Source organism: Mytilus californianus, unplaced genomic scaffold (assembly GCF_021869535.1).
Source record: "Mytilus californianus isolate M0D057914Y unplaced genomic scaffold, xbMytCali1.0.p SCAF_8, whole genome shotgun sequence".
Lineage (NCBI taxonomy): Eukaryota > Metazoa > Mollusca > Bivalvia > Mytilida > Mytilidae > Mytilus > Mytilus californianus.
In genome coordinates this window covers 63,235,100-63,260,610 of record NW_026262734.1, presented here as the reverse complement: position 1 = coordinate 63,260,610, position 25,511 = coordinate 63,235,100, and the positions used below count along the sequence as shown (strand labels likewise).

The 25,511-nt window shown below is 32.8% G+C and overlaps 1 protein-coding gene and 1 long non-coding RNA gene across 2 annotated transcripts in view; both read right to left on the bottom strand.

Moving 5' to 3' along the window:
* LOC127713044 (cytochrome P450 4F11-like) overlaps window positions 1–19,681 on the bottom strand; it is a 31,751-nt gene extending 12,070 nt beyond the window's left edge. The window contains exons 1-5 of the mRNA XM_052219645.1: window positions 19,595–19,681; window positions 17,722–17,897; window positions 16,836–17,037; window positions 15,859–15,986; window positions 14,591–14,715 (exon numbers count right to left, since the gene is read on the bottom strand). Coding sequence (XP_052075605.1) covers window positions 14,591–14,715; window positions 15,859–15,986; window positions 16,836–17,037; window positions 17,722–17,892 — 626 coding nt within the window. The 5' untranslated portion in view covers window positions 17,893–17,897; window positions 19,595–19,681. The remainder of the gene's footprint in view (window positions 1–14,590; window positions 14,716–15,858; window positions 15,987–16,835; window positions 17,038–17,721; window positions 17,898–19,594) is intronic.
* LOC127713046 (uncharacterized) lies at window positions 3,143–8,202 on the bottom strand. The gene is made up of 2 exons (XR_007987437.1): window positions 8,061–8,202; window positions 3,143–3,878 (listed from the first exon to the last, which is right to left on the bottom strand). It is a non-coding gene; the product is annotated as an uncharacterized LOC127713046 (long non-coding RNA).
* Window positions 19,682–25,511: the final 5,830 nt, after the last annotated feature.

The following is a 25,511-nucleotide window of genomic DNA, read 5'->3' as shown; positions in this document are numbered from 1 at the left end:
TTAGGCCCCTTTTTGGCCCCAAATTCCTAAACGTTTAGGGCAATTACCCCCAAACTCAAACCCAGCTTTCCTCTTGTGATATGGAACCTTGTAGTACAATTTCATAAAGATCCATACACTTACACACAAGTTATTGTCCTGAAACTAGAAAAATGCTTGTCTTTTTCCCCTTTTTGGCCCCTACTCCCTAAATTTTGAGGCAATTACCCCCAAAATCAATCCCAGCCTTCCCTTTGTGGTATGGTACCTTGCAGTACAATTTCAGAGAGATCCATACACTTGAACACAAGTAATTGTCTGGAAACTAGAAAAATGCTATTTTTGGCCCCTTTTTGGCCCCTTATTCCTAAACGTTTTGAGCAATTACCCCCAAACTCAATTCCAGCTTTCCCTTTGTGATATGGAACCTTGTAGTTCAATTTCAGAAAGATCCATACACTTACACACAAGTTATTATGAAACTAGAAAAATGCTTGTTTTTTGCCCCTTTTTTGGCCCCTAATTCCTAAAATTATGAGGCATTTACCCCCAAAGTCAATTCCAGCATTCCCTTTGTGATATGGAACCTTGTGGTACAATGTCAGAGAGATCCATACACTAACACACAAGTTATGTCTGGAAGTTACAAAAATTCGTAAGGGTTCCGCGGAACCCAGTGTCTCGCCTACTTTTTCTGTTAATCGCAGGCTCTACAAAAATGAGGAAGTAAATCAATAAAAATATTCCACTTGATACTATCTTTTGATTGTAAGAAGCTTCAGTCCAAGTTTGGTAAAAATCCAGGATAGTTTATGAATCTAGTAAATGTTTAAAAACTTTAACTGCAGACTGAATGTAATTTTATCTGGAAGAAAACAAAATTTCCTTCTAGATACTAGCATTTGATCATAAACAAGCTTCTGTCCAAGTTTGATACAAATCCAAAATAGTATAAGAAAGTTATTAAAATTTTAAAAACTTTAACCACAGAGTGAATGTGTTGTTTCCTGGCAGAAAATCTAAGTCCATTTAAAAGTAAAATACGGAACAAACAGATTTATTTTTTTACAAAATTTTCTTCTAGATACTAGCTTTTGATCATAAACAAGCTTCTGTCCAAGTTTGGTACAAATCCAAAATAGAATAAGAAAGTTATTAAAATTTTAAAAACTTTATCCACAGAGTGAATATGTTGTTTCCTGACAGAAAATCTAAGTCCATTTAAAAGTAAAATAAGGAAAAAATGGATTTTTTTTTTTTTTAAATTTACTTCTGGATACTATCTTATGATCATATACAAGCTTCTGTCCAAGTTTGGTAGAAACCCAGCATAGTTTGAGAAAGTTATTAAAATTTTAAAAACTTTAACCACAGAGTGAATGTAATATTTCCTGGCAGAAAAACTAAGTCCATTTATAAGTAAAATACGGAAAAAATGGAATTTTATTTTTACAAAATTTACTTCTGGATACTATCTTATGATCATAAACAAGCTTCTGTCCAAGTTTGGTAGAAATTCAGGATAGTTTAAGAAAGTTATTAAAATTTCAAAAACTTTAACCACAGAGTGAGTATTTGTGGACGCCGCCGACGACAAAGACGACGACGACGCCGACGGAATGTAGGATCGCTATGTCTCGCTTTTTCGACTAAAGTCGAAGGCTCGACAAAAATGCTTATTTTTCGCCCCTTTTTGGCCCCTAATTCCTTAACTGTTGGTACCATAACCCCCAAAATCAATCCCAACCTTTCTTTTGTGGTATTGAACCTTATGGTAAAATTTCATGGAGATCCATTCACTTAAACTAAAGTTAGAGTGCGAAAACCAATGTGTCTTCGGACAACGACGACGACGCCAACGTCATACCAATATACGACCAAAACATTTTAAATTTTTGCAGTCGTATAAGAACTTAACTAGTACCACTAAACCATGAAAATGAGGTCTCAGATGACACCTGCCAGCTGGACATGTACACCATACAATCATTACATACATGTACGCCAAATATAGTAGACCTATTGCTTATAGTATCTGAGATATGGACTTGACCATGAAAACTTAACCTTATTCACTGATCCATGAAACGAGGTCGAGGTCAAATGAAAACTGTCTGACAGGCATAAGGACCTTGCAAGGTACGAAAATACCAAATATAGTTATCCAATTACTCATAATAAGAGAGAAATTAACATTACAAAAAATTTGAACTTTTTTTCCAAGTAGTCACTGAACCATGAAAATGAGGTCAATGACAATAGACATATGACGGAAACTTTATATCATAAGGCATCTATATACAAAGTATGAAGCATCCAGATCTTCTACCTTCTGCAATATTAAGCTTTTAAGAAGTGAGTTAACGCCGCCGCATCACTATCCCTAATTACACAAAATTTAGATTATTTTTTAACTTTTGTGATAAAATGGTGATATACATGTATGTGCTCAGTTGATACAACATTTTACAATTTTCATGCATCTTGGGACTCGCAAGTTTTGAAAATGATGAGTCCAGACTGATTATGATGAGTCCAGGACTCGCCTTAGTGAGAACACGGTGCTCGACAAAAAATTGAGAGACATGTTGAACCACCTCTGACAACACATGTAAACCTTTGATCCCATACATGTATACCAAATATAGTTATCGTATTACTTATAATATGCCACAAATTCACTTGATAAAATCACTACACATGTAGTTTTTTAAGGAGCACTGAACAATGAAAATGGAATAAGGACAATGGACATATGTCTTGACAGAAACTTCTAAACATAAGGATTCTTTATACATTATCATGATTATGATTTTAAGTATGACAAATCCATGATTTCTACCCTCTGAAATATAAAACTTCATATAAATAGTAAATGTTGTTGTCCGATTAGCATTTCATGTCTTGCATGTCTTGTATTCTGAAACTTTTGTCACAGACAGGACATAACTGGAGACCTTGGAGGAATTAAGCCTACTTATACATGTTATAAGCCTCATGGTGATAGTCAGTAATTTATCTGGAGGAAAATGAACAAGGAAGATACAAAAAGTGAAGGTAGTCTTCAGTTCCAGAACAGACAAAGTTGTCAGAAATTTTTTTTTTTATTATCTGGTTTATCCGTTCAAATAAAGACAGAAGAAATCTATCTATTACTAAAATATAACTGTTCTGAACTGCATTTTATTTAATGAACATATAGCACTGTCAACATGTACAATGTACCTGACAACAACCAAGCAACAATCTTTTAGTTCACAAGTACAACAGCTTGATCCATATGTGATCCAAAATGTGCAGAATGCTATTATGGTGGGAGGTTCAAATTCACTTTATAATTCTCTACTTTGAATATTATATCCTATATCACCTTCATTGCTGGTGATCATCGTGTTATGTACATGTAGAACTTATTTTTAAACTTCTATTGGAAACCAGATTGGTCAAATATGTCTTCATAACGAGTTGAAAATATGGAATGTCTTGGACTAGGTACCGTGGCTTCCAAAGATTTAAAGATTGTCTGATGGTCTTAAATCTGTATTGTATATGACTGTTACATGTATAAATGAAAAAGGCTTTTATATCTTTGCTTTTGTACAGACATCATTGACATTTATATTAGCAAACAATTTGCATTTCCTGGCATATCTATTTGTTTGGCGGCTGAACATTTCCAAATGCATGTTTCATGTTTTTCACATCCCTTTTAGTTTTCTGATGAAAATGCTGTTGCTTCCAGTTGATACAGATTCTATAGCTGAGCCTGTGTCTGGCCATTTCTTTATGTCTAGCATGTGTGTGAATTATTCACAGTGACTCTCAATTTCATTTCCCCAAACTTTCTGTGTCTGATTCCTTTCAATGAAGCTATATAGACCAGGGAAGAATGTCTGCTCCTGAAATATCAATTTAAATATATTTATGGAATATTCTGATTTCAAAACAATGCTGACTCCATTATAAAGCTTATTTAAGATTATTTAACATCCGTTTCAGAGGAACTCATTTAATTTTTTTCTTTAATAATTATTACTATCTTTTCCAGACTAAAAGATGAAGAAACTAGAGGCTCTAAAGAGCCTGTGTCGCTCACCTTGGTATATGTGCATATTAAACAAAGGACAAAGACGGATTCATGACAAAATTGTGTTTTGGTGATGGTGATGTGTTTGTAGATCTTACTTTACTGAACATTCTTGCTGCTTACAATTATCTCTATCTATAATGAACTTGGCCCAGTAGTTACAGTGGAAAATATTTTGTAAAAATTTACAAAAATTTACAAAATTTATGAAAAAATTGTAAAACATTGACTATAAAGGGCAATAACTCCTTAAGGGGTCAATTGACAATTTTGGTCATGTTGACTTATTTGTAGATCTTACTTTGCTGTACATTATTGCTGTTTACAGTTTATCTCTATCTATAATAATATTCAAGATAATAACCAAAAGCTGCAAAATTTTCTTAAAATTACCAATTCAGGGGCAGCAACCCAACAACGTGTTGCCTGATTGGTCTGAACATTTCAGGGCAGATAGATCTTGACCTGATAATCAGTTATACCCTATGTCAGATTTACTCTAAATGCTTTGGTTTCAGAGATATAAGCCAAAATCTACATTTTACCCCTATGTTCTATTTTTAGCCATGTCGGCCATCTTGGTTCGCGGGCGGGGTCATCGGACACATTTTTTAAACTATATACCCTAATGATGATTGTGTAAAAGTTTGGTTAAATTTGTCTTAGTAGTTTCTGAGGAGAAGATTTTTGTAAAAGATTACAAAAATTTACGAAAAATGGTTAAAAATTGACTATAAAGGGCAATAACTCCTTAAGGGGTCAACTGACCATTTTGGTCAAGTTGACTTAATTGTAGATCTTACTTTGATGAACATTATTGCTGTTTACAGTTTATCTCTATCTATAATAATATTCAAGATAATAACCAAAAACGACAAAATTTCATTAAAATTACCAATTTAGGGGCAGCAACCAAACAACGATTTGCCTGATTGGTCTGAAAATTTCAGGGCAGATAGATCTTGACCTGATAAACAATTTTACCCCCATGTCAGATTTGCTCTAAATGCTCTGGTTTCAGAGATATGAGCCAAAAACTGCATTTTACCCTATGTACTATTTTTTAGCCATGTCGGCCATCTTGGTTGGTTGGCGGGGTCATCGGACACATTTTTAAAACTAGATACCCTAATGATGATTGTGGACAAGTTTGGTTAAATTTGTCTAAGTAGTTTCAGAGGAGAAGATTTTTGTAAAAGATAACAAAAATTTACGAAAAATGGTTAAAAATTGACTATAAAGGGCAATAACTCCTTAAGGGGTCAACTGACCATTTTGGTCAAGTTGACTTATTTGTAGATCTTACTTTGCTGAACATTATTGCTGTTTACAGTTTATCTCTATCTATAATAATATTCAAGATAATAACCAAAAACAGCAAAATTTCCTTAAAATTACCAATTCAGGGGCAGCAACCCAACAACATTTGTCCGATTCATCTGAAAATTTAAAGCAGATAGATCTTGACCTGATAAACAATTTTACCCCATGTCAGATTTGCTCTAAATGCTTTGGTTTCGGAGATATAAGCCAAAATCTACATTTTACCCCTATGTTCTATTTTTAGCCATGGCGACCATCTTGGTAGGTTGGCGGGGTCATCGGACACATTTTTTAAACTAGATACTTGAATGATGATTGTGTTTAAGTTTGGGTGCATTTGGCCCAGTAGTTTCAGAGGAGAAGATTTTTGTAAAAGTTTACGGACGACGGACGACGGACGCAGGACGACGGACGACGGACGCAAAGTGATGAGAAAAGCTCACTTGACCTTTCAGGTCAGGTGAGCTAAAAATGTACATGCATGTTTGTTTAGGGTTTCCCTACCTACATGTACATACCCTGTTACTTAATACTAGTGTTTATTCAAACACATTTTAATTGATATGTTCCTCTGGTTAATGACAGAATGTTTTATTGTCCTTAAATAAATGTTACTTACAGATATACATGTAGGTTATCTAAAAGTAAATTTATAAATTGACACTGTGAATCCATTTCTAGGATCCACATCTTCTTATCTTTGAACATTTTTTGGGGAAATAAAAACACTGGCCCTTGAGTAATCCTTTTTGGGATTAGTCCTTGAGGTGTGGATTCCCTAATCAAATTTGTACGTACATGTATTTATTATCAGAATCTGTACACAAATCTTTAAACTTGTATTTCATTTCATTTCACATTTTTTACTTTTTGTTTAGCATCATCATTTCCAGACATTAATCTTATAAGATACCTATTGATTTTGTTTGATGGTTGGTTGTTTTCTGAACAATTTAACATACATGTATGTACTATGATAGAGATTACCTCGTCTGTCTTGTTCTTCTATATATTGATCAAGTATATGTATTGGACATGTTGAATTTAAAGATAGAGTATTCTATCAGTCAAGAGCATAATTACTTAATCAAGTCTTCAAAATTATTTATACTAGTAATGTTACAAATGAAAACAAAGCAGTGGCGGACCCAGAAATTTTCTTCATAATGGGGACCTGTACAGCCATGCTTCAGTGATTCCCTATATAAACAACCAAATTTTTCCAAAAAAGGGGGCCTGAGCCCCTTGAGCTCCCCCTCTAAATCCGCCTCTGCAAAGTTACTCAATCATGTAGTTAAAGCTAAATATTTGAGTATGAAAGACTACAATAAATGGGGAATGTGTCCATAGGACACAGATGATGCCCACTCTTGCAGATCATATAAAGTTATAAAACGACATAACTGAAGAACGGTAAAAGTGATGCTACCCAAATTTGTGCTTGATCTGAGTTTTTTTGGTAATAAGTATTGTGTATAAGTTTCATAACATTTGGTTGAGGCAAACTAAAGTTAGAGAATGGAAACGAAAAATTCAGCAATTTTACCATTTGTTCTGGAACGGTTAAAGTAACACTTTTTGCCTCTTTCACCTGATTTTTATAGTTCGTTCTTATATTGTACTGTTACACCACTGTCCCAGGTTAGGGGGAGGGTTGGGATCCCGATAACATGTTTAACCCTGCCACATTCTGTATGTATGTGCCTGTAATTCAGTGGTTGTCGTTTGTTTATGTGTTACAGACTTGTTATTTGTTCATTTTTTTTGTTCATAAATTAGGCCGTTAGTTTTTCTCGTTTGATTGTTTTACATTGTCATTTCGGGGCCTTTTATAGCTGACTGTGCGATATGGGCTTTGCTCATTGTTGAAGGCTGTACGGTGACCTATAGTTGTTAATTTCTGTGTCATTTGGTCTCTTGTGGAGAGTTGTCTCATTGGCAATCATACCACATCTTCTTTTTTATATGTACATAAACAGGATGAAGTTATTTTTCTCACAAAGCATTAAGCTAATATTTAATGAACACTGAAACACTAATTGCCATTCTGACCCACTGTAGCCGAGTCCAAGAATAGTGAACAATTAATTTCTTTCTTGGCAGAAAATTTCCCCTAACAATTATCTGGAGCACCACATGATATTGATATCAACATGTATCAGTGTGTGAAGACTTGCAATGTATTTTCTGGGATATTGTCATGTTTTTTTTTAAAGTACACTGTGAATCCTCCACAAATATTTTTTTTAATAAACACTCGAGAAGTTGCCCAATGATAGAAAAATGTCAACCTTTAATAATACTCTATACACCTTATCGCTATTTAGTCCAATCCGGAAAAAACAGTCATTTAGACAACTTCCTGTTTGGGTCAACAGGCCGCAAACAAAGGTCATCAGTAACGAGCTGAGGGAGGGAAAAATTTAGAAAGCGATCAATAGGAAACTTTGATAGATTATGATCCACTTTTTCTAAACTCAAATTAAAGTCAAAAAAATATTGTGTTTGAAGTATTTACGATGTTTTAAACAGGTCTCATTAAAAAGTATCATGCATGGTGCATTGTTTAAACAGGGTCCCAGATAGCGTCAACTGGATGAAAAAGTTGTGTAATTTTAGAACTTATCCGGAATGGAATAAATAGCGATTAGGTGTATTTTCGAGAATTTACCTTTGAATGCAGACTTGATTATCGGGTAGCAGATATCTGGTATGTAAACTCTTTCCATAGCCCGTTTGAAGCATGTTGGAAGCCTGACCATGCAATCTTTGATTTGCAAAATTTTTCTCTTCTCAAATTTCAATTCTTTCACTTTGTACCAGAGACATATAATACAAGAGATTCGCAACTCGGCGAAATCCCGTAATAACACGCGGCCACTAGTTAAACCTCGCGAGATCTCCTTAGGTAATAAAGTCATTAATAAAAGTATTAAAAGTACTCGAAGTAAGGACGAATGTTTAAGCATAACATAAACTGTTTCAGTGTTAAATTTATCATAATTAATTAAATATAATTTGAGTACATATATAATTATTTTTTTAATGTAATTTTGATTTTAGATTTGTATTATTGAAAAAGAGACATAATTTGATATTGTATAAACAAAATCTGATATTAAATAATTAACACATGATAAATTGTGTCAGAGTTCATTTTATTTGATAGTTACATAATGGGTTTCTATTGAATATACACCTGTCTCGGAGACATAATTTCACAGTGTGACATGTATATTAGGTTTGAATTATTCGATGACCAGGTAAATCACGAACATGTTATTAATAATGAGTTTTAATTGACACCTTGTAAACAAGAAGTTGTCACACCATAGGTGTCCACACTCTTTCCAAAAATACAAGTCACAAAATGTATAATTAATTAATATGGAAAAAAACTTAATTTATTTGTTAATTAATTGTTAATCATGATAGGCTTTGTTTTTTATTCTTGATATTTATAAATTATTAAAATTTTATTTATTTTTATATTCCTCAGTTATTGGGCTTTCATTGAGTTTTTTTTCTGTAGGATTGTCGGTAAATGTTTGATTTCAAAGTGTTGTTTGACAGTTTTATCATATAGGCTTGCACTGAGTTGTTTTTCTAAATGGTTATCGGTAAATTTATGGTTTCTTCATGTTCGAAGTGTGTATTGAGAATTAATATTAAAGAAAATTACAATTAATTTCTCATTTGAATAAAGCTTCATTCATGTGCACGCAATATGGAAAATTCCGATTTCATTTTGTGGGATGACAATCTTAATTTCGTGGGATGACAATCTTAATAGTTACGACTTAGATATACTCCTAGTTGAATAAACTGATAACGAACTCTTTGTTGATAGTGAAGAGGACGAAACCCACCAACAAAAACAATTGACAATACTGCATACATAGATGGATATGTGTGTCCTCGAGGCAACAAAAAATCTATAAAAAAACACAGGTCATACATCAAAGCAACACGGAAGACACTATTTAAAAAGTATTTTATAACCGTGTTTCCACGAGACAATCATTTGTAGTGGTTTTTGTCTTTTAATCATTTGTAGCGGTTTTTGTCTTTTTATTCTGGGGTAAAGAGATGGCAATTTAAAAGTAAGATTGTTTATGTGTATACATATACAAATCCTTGGTGTAAATAAAATCTTTTATTATCAAATATATAAATATATATATATATATATATATATATATCTTTTGCAGTCACCATTGAAATGTCCTCAATACGATTGTAATTTAAAAATGAATTAGGTTCATGTTTTGAACGAGAAGCGTAGTCTGAAACGACAACAGATGCATATGAAGCTCATTCATAATATTACGACCAGCAGAAGGTTTCCTTTACTAGGAAAATTTTACTCCTTTTGTAAATTTACTGCATTCGTTCATCTTTGGCACCCTAAAAAGAAGAAAAAACAACGACTTCAGAATAGGAGAAAATAAACAACTTTGCTATAAACAGAATGAAAAATGAATAACAAAATGCAGGTTATAAATTTCATAGTGCACAAAAAAGAAGGACTGATTTAAGGAAATTTGTCCATGAACAATTTCAATATTTAGCCAGTTTAATAAAAAATTTCGGGTATCAATCAGAAAAAATAGCCACATTGTTGGATCAAATTTTACGAAAATAGTCTTATTTTCACGAAACAACATTTGGGAGTACTATTGGCCCATAAAATTATATATTTATTAGCATATTTTCAAGTTTTACGAAAAAAATTGGGAGATCAAATGGTTTCTACGGCAATAGGTGAAGTAAAATGGGCCGAGTTTTAACTTTGTTTGTATTTGATTAATCTCATCATGAGAACATATTTTATCAATAACAAATTATTAGAATTAGTTTTTTGTAACTTTTAAATATACTTGCATGCTTTAGCTGTGAAAGGTATCGGCATTATCCATTAGAAAAATCGTGAGGCGTAGAACCTTATACACAACAATACGGGTTATTACCCATAAATCCATCAGATTAATCGGCTTTCCGGTGGCCACGTCATTTCATTGGCTGTTATATAGACTCTACTAGAGTTGCGAATCTCTTGTATTATAAGGCAAAATTTCAGTTAATGCATTATGTTGTTTTTCCATTTCTACGTCGCCATCTTCAACATGTTCCTAGGTCGCGTTTATAAGGAGCATTTGTAACAGTAAATTTGGTCCGGTAGTAAAATTTGTCCGCCAGACCTTTTTCCCTAGTTAATCAAGTCCATGACCATTATTTTACTAGGAATTTAAGTCCCAGGACAAATTTTCCTAGGAAAATAAGTCCATAGCTAGTAAAATATGTCTGGCACTTATTTTCCTAGGAAAAATTGTCCTAAGACTTGTTTTTCTATTAATTTTTATTATATTTTAAAAATTATTGAAAATAAAAAAAACATTTTTCTTAGTTAAGATTGAAAAGTTTCATTAATTTTTCCTATTAAAATAAAAGGACACTGCCGGACGTTATAACCTAGGCATGTTAATGACATGGACATGATGTCCTAGGAAAATTATTCTGGGGACATAAATTTTTTAAAAATATTAATACACAACTCTAAAACAATATTAAAACATAACATTTAAATTTAACTTTCAAAATAAAGGGAATGGACGTTTTTACCTAGGAATATTAATGACATGGACATGATTTCCTAGGAAAATTAGTCTGGTGACATGAATTTTATTAAAATATTAATGCACAACTCTTAAACAATATTAAAATATAAAAATTGAATTTCCATTGTTAACATGTAAATAATTTGTTTCATTAAAATTTTCCTTTTAAAATAAATGGCATGGACGTTTTTACCTAGGAATATTAATGACATTGACATGATTTCCTAGGAAAATTAGTCTGGAGACAAACATTATATCAGAGCTCCAGATAAGCTGCGTATTTGCGTGATCACGCAATACAAATAATTAAAAACCCAATGCATTTGCCCATTGCAGGGTTCAATAACCCAATTAATTCAAAGGAAAACCCAATAATATGCCAAAACCATGAGTTCTTAACTCTTTTATTCGCTATCGTTTGCGTTATTTACCCTTATCTGATTACAGTCGTCGCGTAAATCTATTTTTATAATATTTATAATTGGAAATGTCCTTTCGTTCTTTTAAAATAGAGCCCTGCATCAAGTAGCTGTAATGGGTCCCTGTTGGAATTTTCCGTTGCTCAAAAGGTACACGTGTTTATGAAAACATTTCGATCTGCTCGGCGTTTATCCAATTAGCGTGTGACATGCTGTCAAATTTTTCGAATTGCTCGGGATTTATCATAACATACAATGAATTAAAACGAAAGTAAATGTCCGATAAAAATATTGAATAGAAGCATGTTTTCGGCTTCTTTTTGATAGCTGAGGGAAAGTTATGATGATAACAAGACTCAGCTAGTGATTTTAGGAAGCGTCCATTGAACGCACGGGCGTGCTTGCGTACCTTAACGAGAACATTGCTATAGAACGATAAACACGGGGTTTCGTCAAAAACGAAATCAGTTGGAAAGCATCGGAAACCAAAAGTTCTGATAAGGGACAACTTAACCCAGATATATGTAAATTGAATTAAACAAAAACAGTTTATATATTATTTTTTTCACTTAAGTTGATAAAGGAATACACATATCCGTTTTTTACGTCAAATTATACATCTTCACACTTTCTTTGTTTTGGTCTAATTGTTCTGGATGCTTAAGATAGTTGTCTTATTGGCAAGTGCAGTATAACATTGTCATTTATTTACTTGATGTTGCAGAATTATTTGTAAATTTGTAAAATGTGGCCTCCATCATTAAACCACCCTATAAATCTCAAGGTTTTGGGGTATATCTTAAATCTGGGAACTACTTTTTATTTTTTATTAAAAAGTATATCTGGCAAATAGGTGAAAAGACTTGCAAAACTTTCTTACAACACCTAAATTTCACATATATTACATAAAAATCTAAACACTTAGTAACACCTACCCCAACTATAAACTGTAGGGTGATCATATGGGATCTAGAAAGGCAGTTAGTTACTGTCCAACTAGTGACACCAGCTGCAGTTTACATAAGTTTTGAGAAAATACAAAACTGACAGAACGTTTAAAACGGGACACAAATTAAACGTACAATTGCTCGTCAGTGAATAAACCAAATAAAACAGCTAAGCACATATACAAAGAAAGAAACACATTTAAGATGGAAACACATCTGGGGTTGATATAATGTGATTATAACATGCCTAAATATTCAATATTGTGTTGATGAAAAAACCCAATACATTAAGGAGCTTGGTGGTGAAAATCCAATTTGATATTTGCTTGAGGGGTGAATTGGAATTGATAATGCAATTAAAAAACTTTATCACCCAATTACATAAAAAAATGGTGGGTAAAAACCCCAATTTGTGAATTCTTATCTGGAGCTCTGTTATATTAAAAAAATTGATACACAACTCTTAAACAATATTAAAACATAACATTTATATTTACCTTTTAAAATAAAGGACATGGACGTTTTTACCTAGGAATAGCAATGACATGAACATGATTTCCTAGGAAAATTAGTCTGGGGACATGAATTTTATTAAAAATATAAATGCACAACTCTTAAACAATATTAAAACTTAATATTTAAATTTCCAATATTGTTTAAATGTAAATGATTTGATTCATTAATATTTTTCCTATAAAAAAAAAGAACATGGACGTTTTTACCTAGGAATATTAATGACATGGACTTGAATTCCTAGGAAAATTAGTCTGGGGACATAAATTACTAACATCGGACTAAAAATACTAGTAAATTCTGTAACCATGGACTTTTTATACTAGTAATATGTGTCCGCCCGGACATATTTTACCAGGACAAATTTATCTCTTACACATTCTGATTGGTCGATATAAATACTTTCTGGGGTCAAATATTACGTTATATAAGGTCACAAAAGTGAAACCTTGTAGGGTACTTGTTAGATCCTCGTATGTAGTATAACGTAGTATAACGAAATCCGAGATCTATATTTTAATTAGATTGACATTGATAGCTACTAGTCTACCGTTACCGGTATAAAAATAAGGAGATAAGCATTAGTGCTAATGACACTCACACAACTGTACGCCAGAGACCAATTAAGGACGAGTATGTAAGCAATTGTAGGTGCATGGTCATCGTACGGACTTCAACAATGATGAATAAAACCCATGCAGTTTTTTAACCGTTCACTTCTTTTAACCATGTAGGAATATAACTTGGTGTACAAATACATCTTTAAGAGACTATTCAAGTGCCATAACAGGAATTAAGGTCACATATACCCATTTTTCATAGTTTAGTAGCTATATATGATACAGTTTAAAACACAGCTCATTAAATTTAATTATATTTTTTTAGGTAAAAGCGGATAATAAGTCCATATTGATGTACCAAAAACCCCAAACATCATTCAGATCACAAATCAAAATAGCAGGCCACAACTTAATGTATCGAAGAAAAATATATGCAAGTTTGGTTGAGTTCTGTCAATTTGAATGCGCTTTCGATGAATTACTGATTAACAAAAGTTGAAGCGGACAACGATGACACGGATTAACAAAAGTTGAAGCGGACAACGATGACACGGATTAACAAAAGTTGAAGTGGACAACGATGACACAGATTAACAAAAGTTGAAGCGGACAACGCGTATACAATAACATGGATTAACAGAAGTTGAAGCGGACAACGATGACACGGATTTAAAATAGTTGATGCGGACAACGATGACACAGATTAACAATAGGTGAAGCGGACAACGATGACACGGATTAACAAAAGGTGAAGCAGGCAACGATGACACGGATTAATAAAAGTTGAAGCGGACAACGCGTTTACGATGACACGGATTACCAGAAGTTGAAGCTGACAACGATGACACGGATTAACAAAAGTTAATGCGGACAACGATGACACGGAATTAACAAAAGTTGATGCGTACAACGATGACACGGATTAACAAAAGTTGATGTGGACAACGATGACACGGATTGACAAAAGTTGATGCAGACAACGATGACACGGATTAACAAAAGTTGATGCGGACAACGATGACACCAGACAACAGAAGTGTTCTCTGTTTGTCTTTACAACTTAGTTTTCAGACGACACAATAGTATTACACAATCCATAAGGGATGCGCTAGTTTCATAGTATTATGTATCAATGTCTTCTTACCCTTGGCACTGAATGTTCCCTTCATACGAAAATGCACATCTAAGTATTGTATCCAAAGTTGTTAAAGCCACATAGGGAAATATGTTAACTGCCTCGCCACTTTCGGCATTTAGTTTGACCTGGTCCTGTGAAAATAATTAAACAAATCTCTGATTTCGAAGCTCATAATCTAAAGTTTGATAATAAAACCAAACGCGAAAGATAAAATGATATTGGCCTAACGTTGTTTAGTTTATTCTCGTTTCCATAGGTCATTAATCACTTAGCGTTTGTAACGGTCCGTTCATTTTTATACCCGGATTTAAAGACAGACACGCTATATGATAGCATATATTGAAGGAAGGTAAAGTACGTATAATAGTATATTATAAAATTTTACAATTGTTCGTTGTGATTTTCCACATTTCCGAATAAATCTGATGTCACAGAGATCAAAAGACACAAAGTTGTACGAAATGTATCTTGCATATTAAATAAAGTCTTATTATAAGTAACTTGCTTTGATGAAAAAAGAATAGCGCTAATTTTTCCATTGACAAAACAAAAAATCATTTTAGCTACGATACATCGACTTAGAATAACTGCACTGATCGATAAGTGATTCTTTGCGAATCTGGCACTTTTTTTTTCATGCAGCGGATGTTTTGGTGGTATAATAAACGACACATAATACTTTAACGTACCACATCGCCATTAAGAAACAATTATATGCTGGAACATACTTAAAAATCTTTTTAAATATATACCATATAAGGTTCCTACTCACGAGGAATATGTCTGTAACTGTGTCATACACTTTTACATAAGGTTCCTACTCACGAGGAATATGTCTGTAACCGTGTTATACACTTTACTATGATAAATTTATACCATATAAGGTTCCTACTCACGAGGAATACGTCTGTAACCGTGTTATACACTTTACTATGATAAATTTATACCATATAAGATTCCTACTCACGAGGAATATGCCTGTAACCGTGTTATACACTTTGACATAAGGTTCCTACTCACGAGAAATATGTCTGTAACCGTGTTATACACTTTACTATGATAAATATATACCATATAAGGTTCCTACGCACGAGGAATATGTCTGTAACCGTGTTATACACTTTATAAATATATACCATATAAGGTTCCTACTCACGAGGAATATGTCTGTAACAGTGTTATACACTTTGACTTAAGGTTCCTAATGACGAGGAATATGTCTTTTACCGTGTTATACACTTTTTGAATAGCTACCATATAAGGTTCCTACTCACGAGGAATATGTCTGTAACCGTGTTAAACACTTTTACATATGGTTTGAGGATTTCAAAATGGAAGGCTGGGGTAAGCAGTCTTCTGTTTCTCTCCCATTTCTTTCCACTAGATACCAGCAATCCATCACCTAGTTAACATTAATTAACAACAGCAAATTAAAGAACTAGCTAACACTGAAAATAATTATAAAAAAATGCAATAAAATAACAGAGAAAACTCTTATAATAATTCCGTTCAGCTATGCACAAGTTTGCGCACGCGATAATCTAAGTTTCGTATTTCATAACAATAATTAGCATACTGTATTACATCATTTTACTTTTTTATGCACTATAAGTAACAACAAATCTCCGTCTTTTCAAATATGAATCTGCGCGATTTTTTCTGCAACCATGGAAGTTTAAAAAGACAATTGGGTCTGACGCTATGAAGTGGTTTATTTAAAGTAGTTTCGCGATGTGTACATGTAAGCCCAAGTTTGTTCGCGAGGTTTTATTTTTCGCGTGTTTTCTTGTCCCTGATTTTAATCTTCATTAAAATTCAAATTAACACTGTAGGATATTTTTCGCGTTTAAAAATATATCATTATTGTATACGTGTATATTATTAATCGAATATTTTTAAGGATTTGTGTTTCGTTAAACTTGATCACAAACGACACATGTACATTTTTATTTACTCAGTTTGCACGCCAATGCTGTTGTGTTTAGCTTTTGAAATTTCGTAGGTCAAAACAGCATATTGCACAGGGCATACAGCGTTACTAAAAATACATTGTAGAAATCCCCAATTTTACATTGTTCATGCAATAGTTGTTGATTAATAATATAACAATTGTGGCATTTGGTTGAGGTCAATACGATGTTATATCGACCTCGGACTTCTTCCTCAGTCAATACGCTTCTCTTAGGTCGATATAACTTCGTATCGACCTCATATCAAGGCTATAATTGTAAAATATCATTTACATTTTTACCTATCCAATCCTTGATATATTTATAACTTCCCGCTGTAGAGATAGCCTTTGGCTCGGAGGATTTATACAGGATCTGTGCACTGTCTGGGTGACAGACTCCAAAGTTAGGAAAGAAAAACATAACCCATGCGCAGTAAACTTTAGGTCTCTCATTATCGACAATTGATCCGAGCAATTTGAAATATGAATTTAGATCAGTGAACTGCAAATAGAAAATACGTATGTTTCACAGGCAAGACAATGTGAGAATTTTGTTCTTTAATTTCTATAATGTAATAAAAACCGTTGTCTTATCGAATAAACCACATAACCAGTGTAATTATATGTATATATATGCATATAGTTATTTTTCTCTGAGAAAAAGCTGAAACAAAATTTTCGCTTTTTTATATCTAATTCTCATGCATGTTATTTCCTGTACATATAATAAGAAGTACATTAATTTTTTTTTAAACAATGTTGAACTATACTTATTGACATTTGATACATAGAACGATCTCTTGTGTGCTGGTGGTGCTTTCACTACAGGTTTGTGTATTTGTCTGGTGTGACGGATAATCGCTGATTCTTCTACTACCGCTTGTTAGCCTACTTAAAAATATGTCGGCTGAAAAAGTCTTTCTTGCCATTATGATAAACGGTATGATTACTCCTATATATATATGCAGAAGCTGATATTTTCTTTAGATTTGATCGTATTGCCCGATGCTATAGTTTTAAGTCTTAGCTGTTACATTACGTGTCTTTCAGCTTCTCCGTATGTCCGTCTTTTTAATATTTGTGTTTTCTATTTGTTTCTTCAGTGCATCCAATTTTCCATTGGACATAACTTTCGTTTTCTTCTTTCAAAATAGTTTTGTATACACTGATTGTTGATTATACTTACCAAGTGAAGTGAGCCCCATATAGGATGAAGTGGGCCTATAATAGCTATAGATTGTTTAAATGATGCAGCTCTCCATTTTTTGTATTTCCTCACGAAAATAGATATGTGCCATAAAAGATATGTAGCAATGGCTATAAATATGGTCGAATATAAGTAACTGCTTAAGGCCATGGCGACTAAAAAAAAAAAGAAAACAAATATTTGTTTATTACTTAATGATAACTCCTATAACATTTTTCTTTCCAATATACTTGCAAAATAATCATGTGTAAATGTGTAAAAATAGTAAGGGGCACCAAAGAGCCAAACAAAATCAGGTTAAGGGTTCCGTATAGCACGTAGCCACTCTATGAAATATACACAATAAAACCTTATTTATTACGTGGGTGCGATATGGAACTCTCGTCAAAATCGTACATGAAATAAAAGAAGAATGTGTCTGAGGACACGAATGCTCCCGCTCAAACTTGCTTACAATACGTGAAAATACTTTTTGAGAGTATTTGATGTCACTGCTAGTTTTAAAAGATTGCAATGTAATTAAAATTCATATCTATATTAACTCGCGTGCTCGTACATATAAGGTTAACGAAATCAGAGGTCTATATTTTAATTAGATAAAAAAAGACTTCTATTGTTCTAGTCTTAGGTATCTTTGTGCTTTGTTTTATTTTTATAATTTCACTGTCAATAAATTTGCATTTGGAAAACTTAAGTTAGAGTGCGAAAAAGAAAAAAAAATGCAATTTTCCAAGTTATAAAGGGCATATCTTTAGAACGGTAAATGACTCTGTCTGCGAATTTTGTTTCTTAGCATTATGAGCTTCATTATTTGGATGAGGAAAACTTAAGTTTGAGTGCGGAAACGAAAATGGGACGGACGGAAGGACGGTCAGGGGTAACACTTTATGCCCCTTTCGCCTAGCGGCGGGGGCATAAAAAGTATATACATTAAATAATAGACTAAACATACTAGGATAGTCCATTGGAACTCATTGACTAAGCAAAAAGGTAATTAAAACAATATTTGTGTCAATCATCTACTTATACAGTTTTTTTAAATTGACTTTACAATATTTAATAAATATGGTTAATTGACTATTGTTTGCCTGACGTCCAGGGACTAATATTCCATGCATGTTCAGGACGGAACAAAATTAACAATAAAAAAAAATAAGGCAGGCACTTCAGAGCGTTTGGACTTCGATGTTGGGAGGGAAATTTTAAATACCACTGGAAGAAGAAAAACTAATGAATGAGGACCGACATTTTGCCGTGCAACACACCATGCACTTTCGGTTCACTCAAAGACAATCTGAATAAATACAGATCCTGTGTTTAAGCCACATGCACTTGTTTCAGAAAAAAATGTTCATAAAATTTTTTTCTGAGACAAGTGCCTGTGGTTCAAGCTTTGCTTTCAAAGATCTTTAAACGCTCCGTTCTGGCTTTGACAGATTAATACATTACCTTCAAAAAGAAGTTTGAAATTGTATTGGCTGATGTAATAATTACCAGAAGTTGTTCAACAGAAAGTAAATCGGAGTGTTGTCAGATCCTTGTCAGCAAAGCTTTGAAATAGGATCTGCATTCTAATCAGCTTGACTCAAAGATTTGTTGCCAGATTTCTATACCCTAATGATCTTATGGTCCTTTAAATACATGTCCATCTTTTATCTATACTAACAAACTGACTTACATGGAAGTTAACATGGTAAACAGTTGTAATTCTTGACAATATTTACGTGTGTGTATTATCCGGATATCTATATGTTGTACATGTTGTTCAATTATTCGTATGGCAAAATCATATATAATGTTAAAAAAAAATACACATCTTCTGATCTTATCATACTGGTCTTATCATACTGACCTTGATCATGTTCTTCCACTGGTAACTATTTCAATTACAACTTTACATAGTATATATACATAATATATACACATGTACACTCTGGTATGTACCCAGATAATGAACTTTTCAGAAGTTTAAATACCGTATTTGTAAATATTGGCCTTTCAGCGTGAACTCGTCATCATTATGGTTAACATAAGTAGAACGCTTATCCTAAATATGTGTTATCAGGGGCGGATTCAGCTATTTTTAAAAGGGGGGTTCCAACCCAGGATAAAGGGGGGGGGGGGTCCAACCATATGTCCCAATTCAAAAGCATTGGTCGTCAAAAGAAGGGGGTTCCAACCCCCAAACGCCCCCCCCCCCCCCCCACCCACCCCCCACCCCCTGGATCCGCCACTGGTTGATATGACCGTGGTCGATGTTATCTTGATCACTGAAAGATCTAGTAAAACAATGACAACAAATAACATATATGACTGCTTCAATCCTATTCCTCTTTCAAAATAAAGTCGAACTAGTAATAAATAATATGCAGTTGTTCCATACATTTCATTAAAACTCATTATATAAATACCTTTACAAAATATGAGACCGTATTATTGCAGTAATTCAGATGGGTCTCCAGGGTTCGAGGAAAAGGGGGCGCAATGACCCTAAATGGGAGAAATAGTGCCGAGCGAAGGGAAGCGATTTTTTGGACGATTAAATGCCAAAAAAATGTTTACATGATTTTTTTTAGCATAAAATCGTCCAACATTTTTTTCCGGTATATAATCCGTTTTATGAAATAACGACCCTTTTCAAAAATCCTGGATCTGCCCTTGGATTTCATGTCTTCATTCAATCATTCAATCATAAATTTTTCAAGTAGATTTTGTCATATTGGAGCCTTTTAAAGCTATCTATATTATTTAAAACGGTATGAGTTTTGCTCATTGTTGAAGGCCGTACGATGACCGATAGTTAGTTGCTTAAATCCATACCACTGATATTGTTTTATACAATCTGTTATCGAGCCCTTCACAACAGTTTCGTGCCGAATGTTATGAAAATGTTAACAAAGAATTAAACTTATTTTCCATCCCCACTAATCTGTTCAATGATTAAAACAAAACTCCAGAAATTTCAGGGATTTTACAAAAAATTCACTGCAACGGTTTTAGAACAGGGACGAAATATCAATATTAAGACAATTATTGAATTATTTTACAGTTTTGACATTGCACGAAGTACCCCTTGGTATACTACATTTGGAAGATAAAGACAACAGGAAGTGTTCTAGCTGCGGTATAATATACTAAAATAATAATTAAACTGACAACTACTATGAAAGACAGATAAGATAAGATATTTTAACCTAACATGGTGTCCAAAATTTGAGCAACTACAATCAACAGATTTATTACACAAAAAAGCTAAGTAAATAATTAGATTGATTAGAGTGACTGAAGTATATGTTAACAAAAACATGTTTTGCATATTTTAAACAAAGTAACTTATAAATAATGTCATTGACAAATCATTATTTTACGGCTTTTGGAGACCACTGTGGTTTATGTATAATCGATTTTGCGATATCGGGTTAATTATCCATAGTGTTGCATTCATAGCGCAACATTTTCAGTTGATTCTTTATTTTTTTTATTAATGAATCATCAATAACTTTTGATGACCTATTTCTACAAACTTTAGCTCGACGATTAACGCCGAGCAGGCAATAACTCCTAACCGATGAAGTTTCAGTTTTAATATATATTACATTTTTTCATTATTATTATAAGGTATGATATAATTTACAAATTTGCAATTCTTAAATAATTATGCATTATTAAATTAAAATTTCTTTAAATTATTTTTATTTAACACTTCTTATATTATTTATGTATTTTATTTATCTTTTAATTTAAAAACAGAATAAAATGATAAGTTTAATTAGAATGCTCATTTTCAGGGGAAGTAACTCTACGTTACTTTAATTTAAAATTTTTGAACTGTTTTATATGGTTTTTATCATGTCCTGATCCGGTAAATATTAATAATCGTAGAGTAGATTGTCTAATGTATGCTGATTATGTAGTATTCTTTTCAGAAACACAGGAAGGCTTGCAAAAGAGAATTAATATGTTGCACGAATATTGTTCAGAATAGTGTTTTGGTGTTAATCTAAAAAAGACAAAAAGTATAATTTTTAACAAACCAGGAAAATGTTTAAAATGCTGTTTATATTTTGGAAGTAAAGAGATTGAATATGCAAAATTATATAGATATCTTGGAATCACATTTACATCTAGTGGCATATTCAAGCAGTTTAAAGATGAATTATACAACAAATCTTTAAAAGCATGTTTTAAGCTACAGATCTAGAGATGCTTGTCATCATCTAACCTATGCCTAGTATTGCCACACTTTTACATCTTTATGATCATACAATTAAACCCATACTATTATATGGCAGTGAAATATGGGGAATGTTTCGTACTGATTCAGCTGCATGTAAAAAAAGATAATGATTATATATGAGAAAAAGTTTTTGGTCAGGATGCTTCTGAAAAAGCTCATAATAGATTTACGAAATATATTCTTGGTGTAAACAGAAAGTCCAGTAACATAGCTGTGATGTCAGAGCTTGGTAGATTTCCTATTTATTTTACTATAATTTTATCAATGTTAAAATATTGTCATAGACTGGAAGGTCTGAAAGAAGGATTATTATTTGATGCATTCATATGTTGTAAACAATTACATATTTCTAATGTTAATACATGGTACTCTAGTATACATTATATTCAGAGAGAGATTAAATTATCAAATTTTGACCAATCAATTGGTTCTTTATGTAAGTATGATAAAAATAAACTATGTGAAAGTTATTTAACATTTTGGAATAGACTGAAGTATCAAACAATTAACTCAGAAAATGGGAAGCTTACTACTTATTTTTCTATAAAAGGTTGTTTTAAAAAAGAAAAATATTTAGAACTACAGGATTTAAAAAAAAGACAGTCACTATAAGTGCTCACTCTTTAATATTGAGACAGACAGATATTCAAAAAAACATATAGATAGATCTGAGCGTCTTTGTTTAAATTGCTCACTTGGTAAAGTTGAGGATGAGCTTCATTTTTTGTTAGAATGCCCACTTTATCATGTTTATGATATCCAAAGGGAAGGTTTTTTTCAATACATTTCTAAAATTTGTTATAATTTTAAAAACTTAAATAAATCTTCCAAATTTTTATGGCTCTTGACCCAAGAAAATGTATCTCTCATGGAAAAAAATGGGCTGTTACATTGGTGAATGTTTTGAATTAAGGAGATCGGGTATGAATATTGACACTAAGTCCAGTAGATAATTTGAGAATGGATGCATATAAGCACGGTAATTTTATTCTTTTATTCACAATATATATATTGTTGATGGCTCTGATTCTGACCAATGCTAATATACTAAATATATATTTACATGTACACTGTGATGTTTATTGTTGTAATTACCAATTAAGAAGTCAATGAATTGTATCTAAAATTTGAGCCCTTTAAGGGCCCTGTAATTTGGGAAATAAAAATATTCGATTCTATATTCTATTCTATGGTCAAATAACCCGAGTAAAAAATACATGGAATGAACGAAAGCAGTGCGTTAGTAAGTAAGTAAATAGGTTTTATTAAACCGGGCAAGTAATCCCCAGTATGAATGTGTTAACATTGGTATATATAACATAAAAACAATTGAAAGGGAAGGTCTTTGCACTTATGTCAAGGACGTATTATTAGATGTTAGTTATACGTCCTTGACTTATGCAAACATGATCTATAGTCGTATAGATTGATTGATTGACTGTTTTGACTAAATTCTGTTATTGTTGATTGACAATTGAGCATATTTGCAGTAATTTCTTGATCCATTTTTCATAAAGAACAGTCAGGGACATATATTAAAATCTCAGATTAAAATACGTCTTTGCTGGGAACAATTAAAAGTTCAGTGTATTAGTCATATTTGTCCCAGTTTTTTTTTAATAATTTTTGCTATTATCTGTTGATCCTCTTTTATTGCCACTGCAGGCTGATTTGAGTGTTAGTGATTTTTGTTCCCTCTCCAAAAATCTCTTGGGGTTAGATACTTTATTCAATAGTGAGACATGGACCAGGAAAGGGACCAATCATAGTTTTTTCAACAGTAGAGTTTTATCAAGTTAGGCAAGGACGTATATTAGACGCTAGTTATACGTCCTTGAGCTAGGTAAGTTATCCCCTTACGAAATTGTAAACATTGGTATATATAAGGGGTCCCTGGTTCCCGCTTCCTTACCCCCATCTCAGCCTACTTCCTCCCCATACTCTTAATTTCCACCTTACTTCCAGAAGAAAATCGGTAAATAAAATTTTTTCAGAATATTGCTATTTTTACTACCCTCTCCCCCCGGTTCCCGCCCCCTGACTCCCGCTTCCCTCGCCCCTCATTCCCATATGTTCCCGTACCCCTGTCCACCCTCTCTCTCTCTCTCTCTCTCTCTCTCTCTCTCTCTCTCTCTCTCTCTCTCTCTCTCTTCTCTCTCTCTCTCTCTCTCTCTCTCTCTCTCTCTCTCTCTCTCTCTCTCTCTCTCTCTCTCTCTCTCTCTCATAAGTTGGGGATATATACAATAATACAAAGGTACAAATGTTGGGGAAATATACAATAATACAAAGATACATAAGTTGGGGATATATACAATAATACAAAGGTACATATGTTGGGGAAATATACAATAATACAAAGGTACATAAGTTGAGGAAGTATACAATAATACAAAGGTACATATGTTGAGGAAATAATTTAAACAATACAATAGTAATACATAATAAGATTGAGAATGGAAATGGGGAATGTGTCAAAGAGACAACAACCCGACCAAAGAGCAGAAAACAGCCTAAGGCAACTCATGGGTCTTCAACACAGCGAGAAAATCCCACACCCGGATGCGGGCTTCAGCTGGCCCCTAAACAGAAATAAAATAAATAAATATGTTTACATGTTAAAAATGTGAAGTGTATATCTAATTAAATGAAAGACCTTAAAAAATGAGGGAGGAGGAGAAGGTTAATTGAGAGAATCAACTTCATCGTTTATAAATCAATAAACTTACATAAATTTCTAAGCTTAGATTGTTTAGATGTATTCATAAGTTCCCTGAACCAAGAATATTGCAATGTGTTGTGAATTTTTTATCTAAGTATTCAGTTCTTTCTGTTGTAAAAAAATGTTGCATTTGAGGAGATAATGGTATTCATCACCCGATATCGCCTTCTTCACATAAAGGGCAGGTCCGATTTTCTCTTGGGATATTAGACCACCTCCTACATTCTATTGGCAGTTTATGATTTACCATTCTAAATTATACATTACATAAAAACATTTGAAAGGGGAGGTCTTTGCTCTGGTTCATGATAAATCGTTTGATTGATTGCTTGACGCTTTGACTTATGTCTATAGTGACTATAATTTTCACTTATTTTGGTTTCATTAAACTATGCCAACATTTTGAAATGTAGGTATAACTTTTTGTATGAAAAAATGATGGCATAACGATGGAGTAAAACACAACAGATTAAAAGTTATAAAAGCATAAAGTAATTAGGGCTAATCAATTAATACAGAAACAGCCAGTTCATAACACTTTTATTTTATGATTTCAATTCTTTGATTAAACTTAGAAACTTACCGTGAAGAAGATATAGGAATTCATATTTGAACTTGTCTTTTCGCAGTTACGATGCATTTTTGTCAACATTTATGAAATTTCTGTAGTCCAAGTACTTAATATATGCTATGTTAACTAATTTTATCTAGCAAATATAAAGTAGCTAGGAATAATAATTCAGACAGTTTAACCATTCTTACTCATGAATCGTCTGCGTTCTGAGGATTGATCAACGGAAATGAAAAATTGAT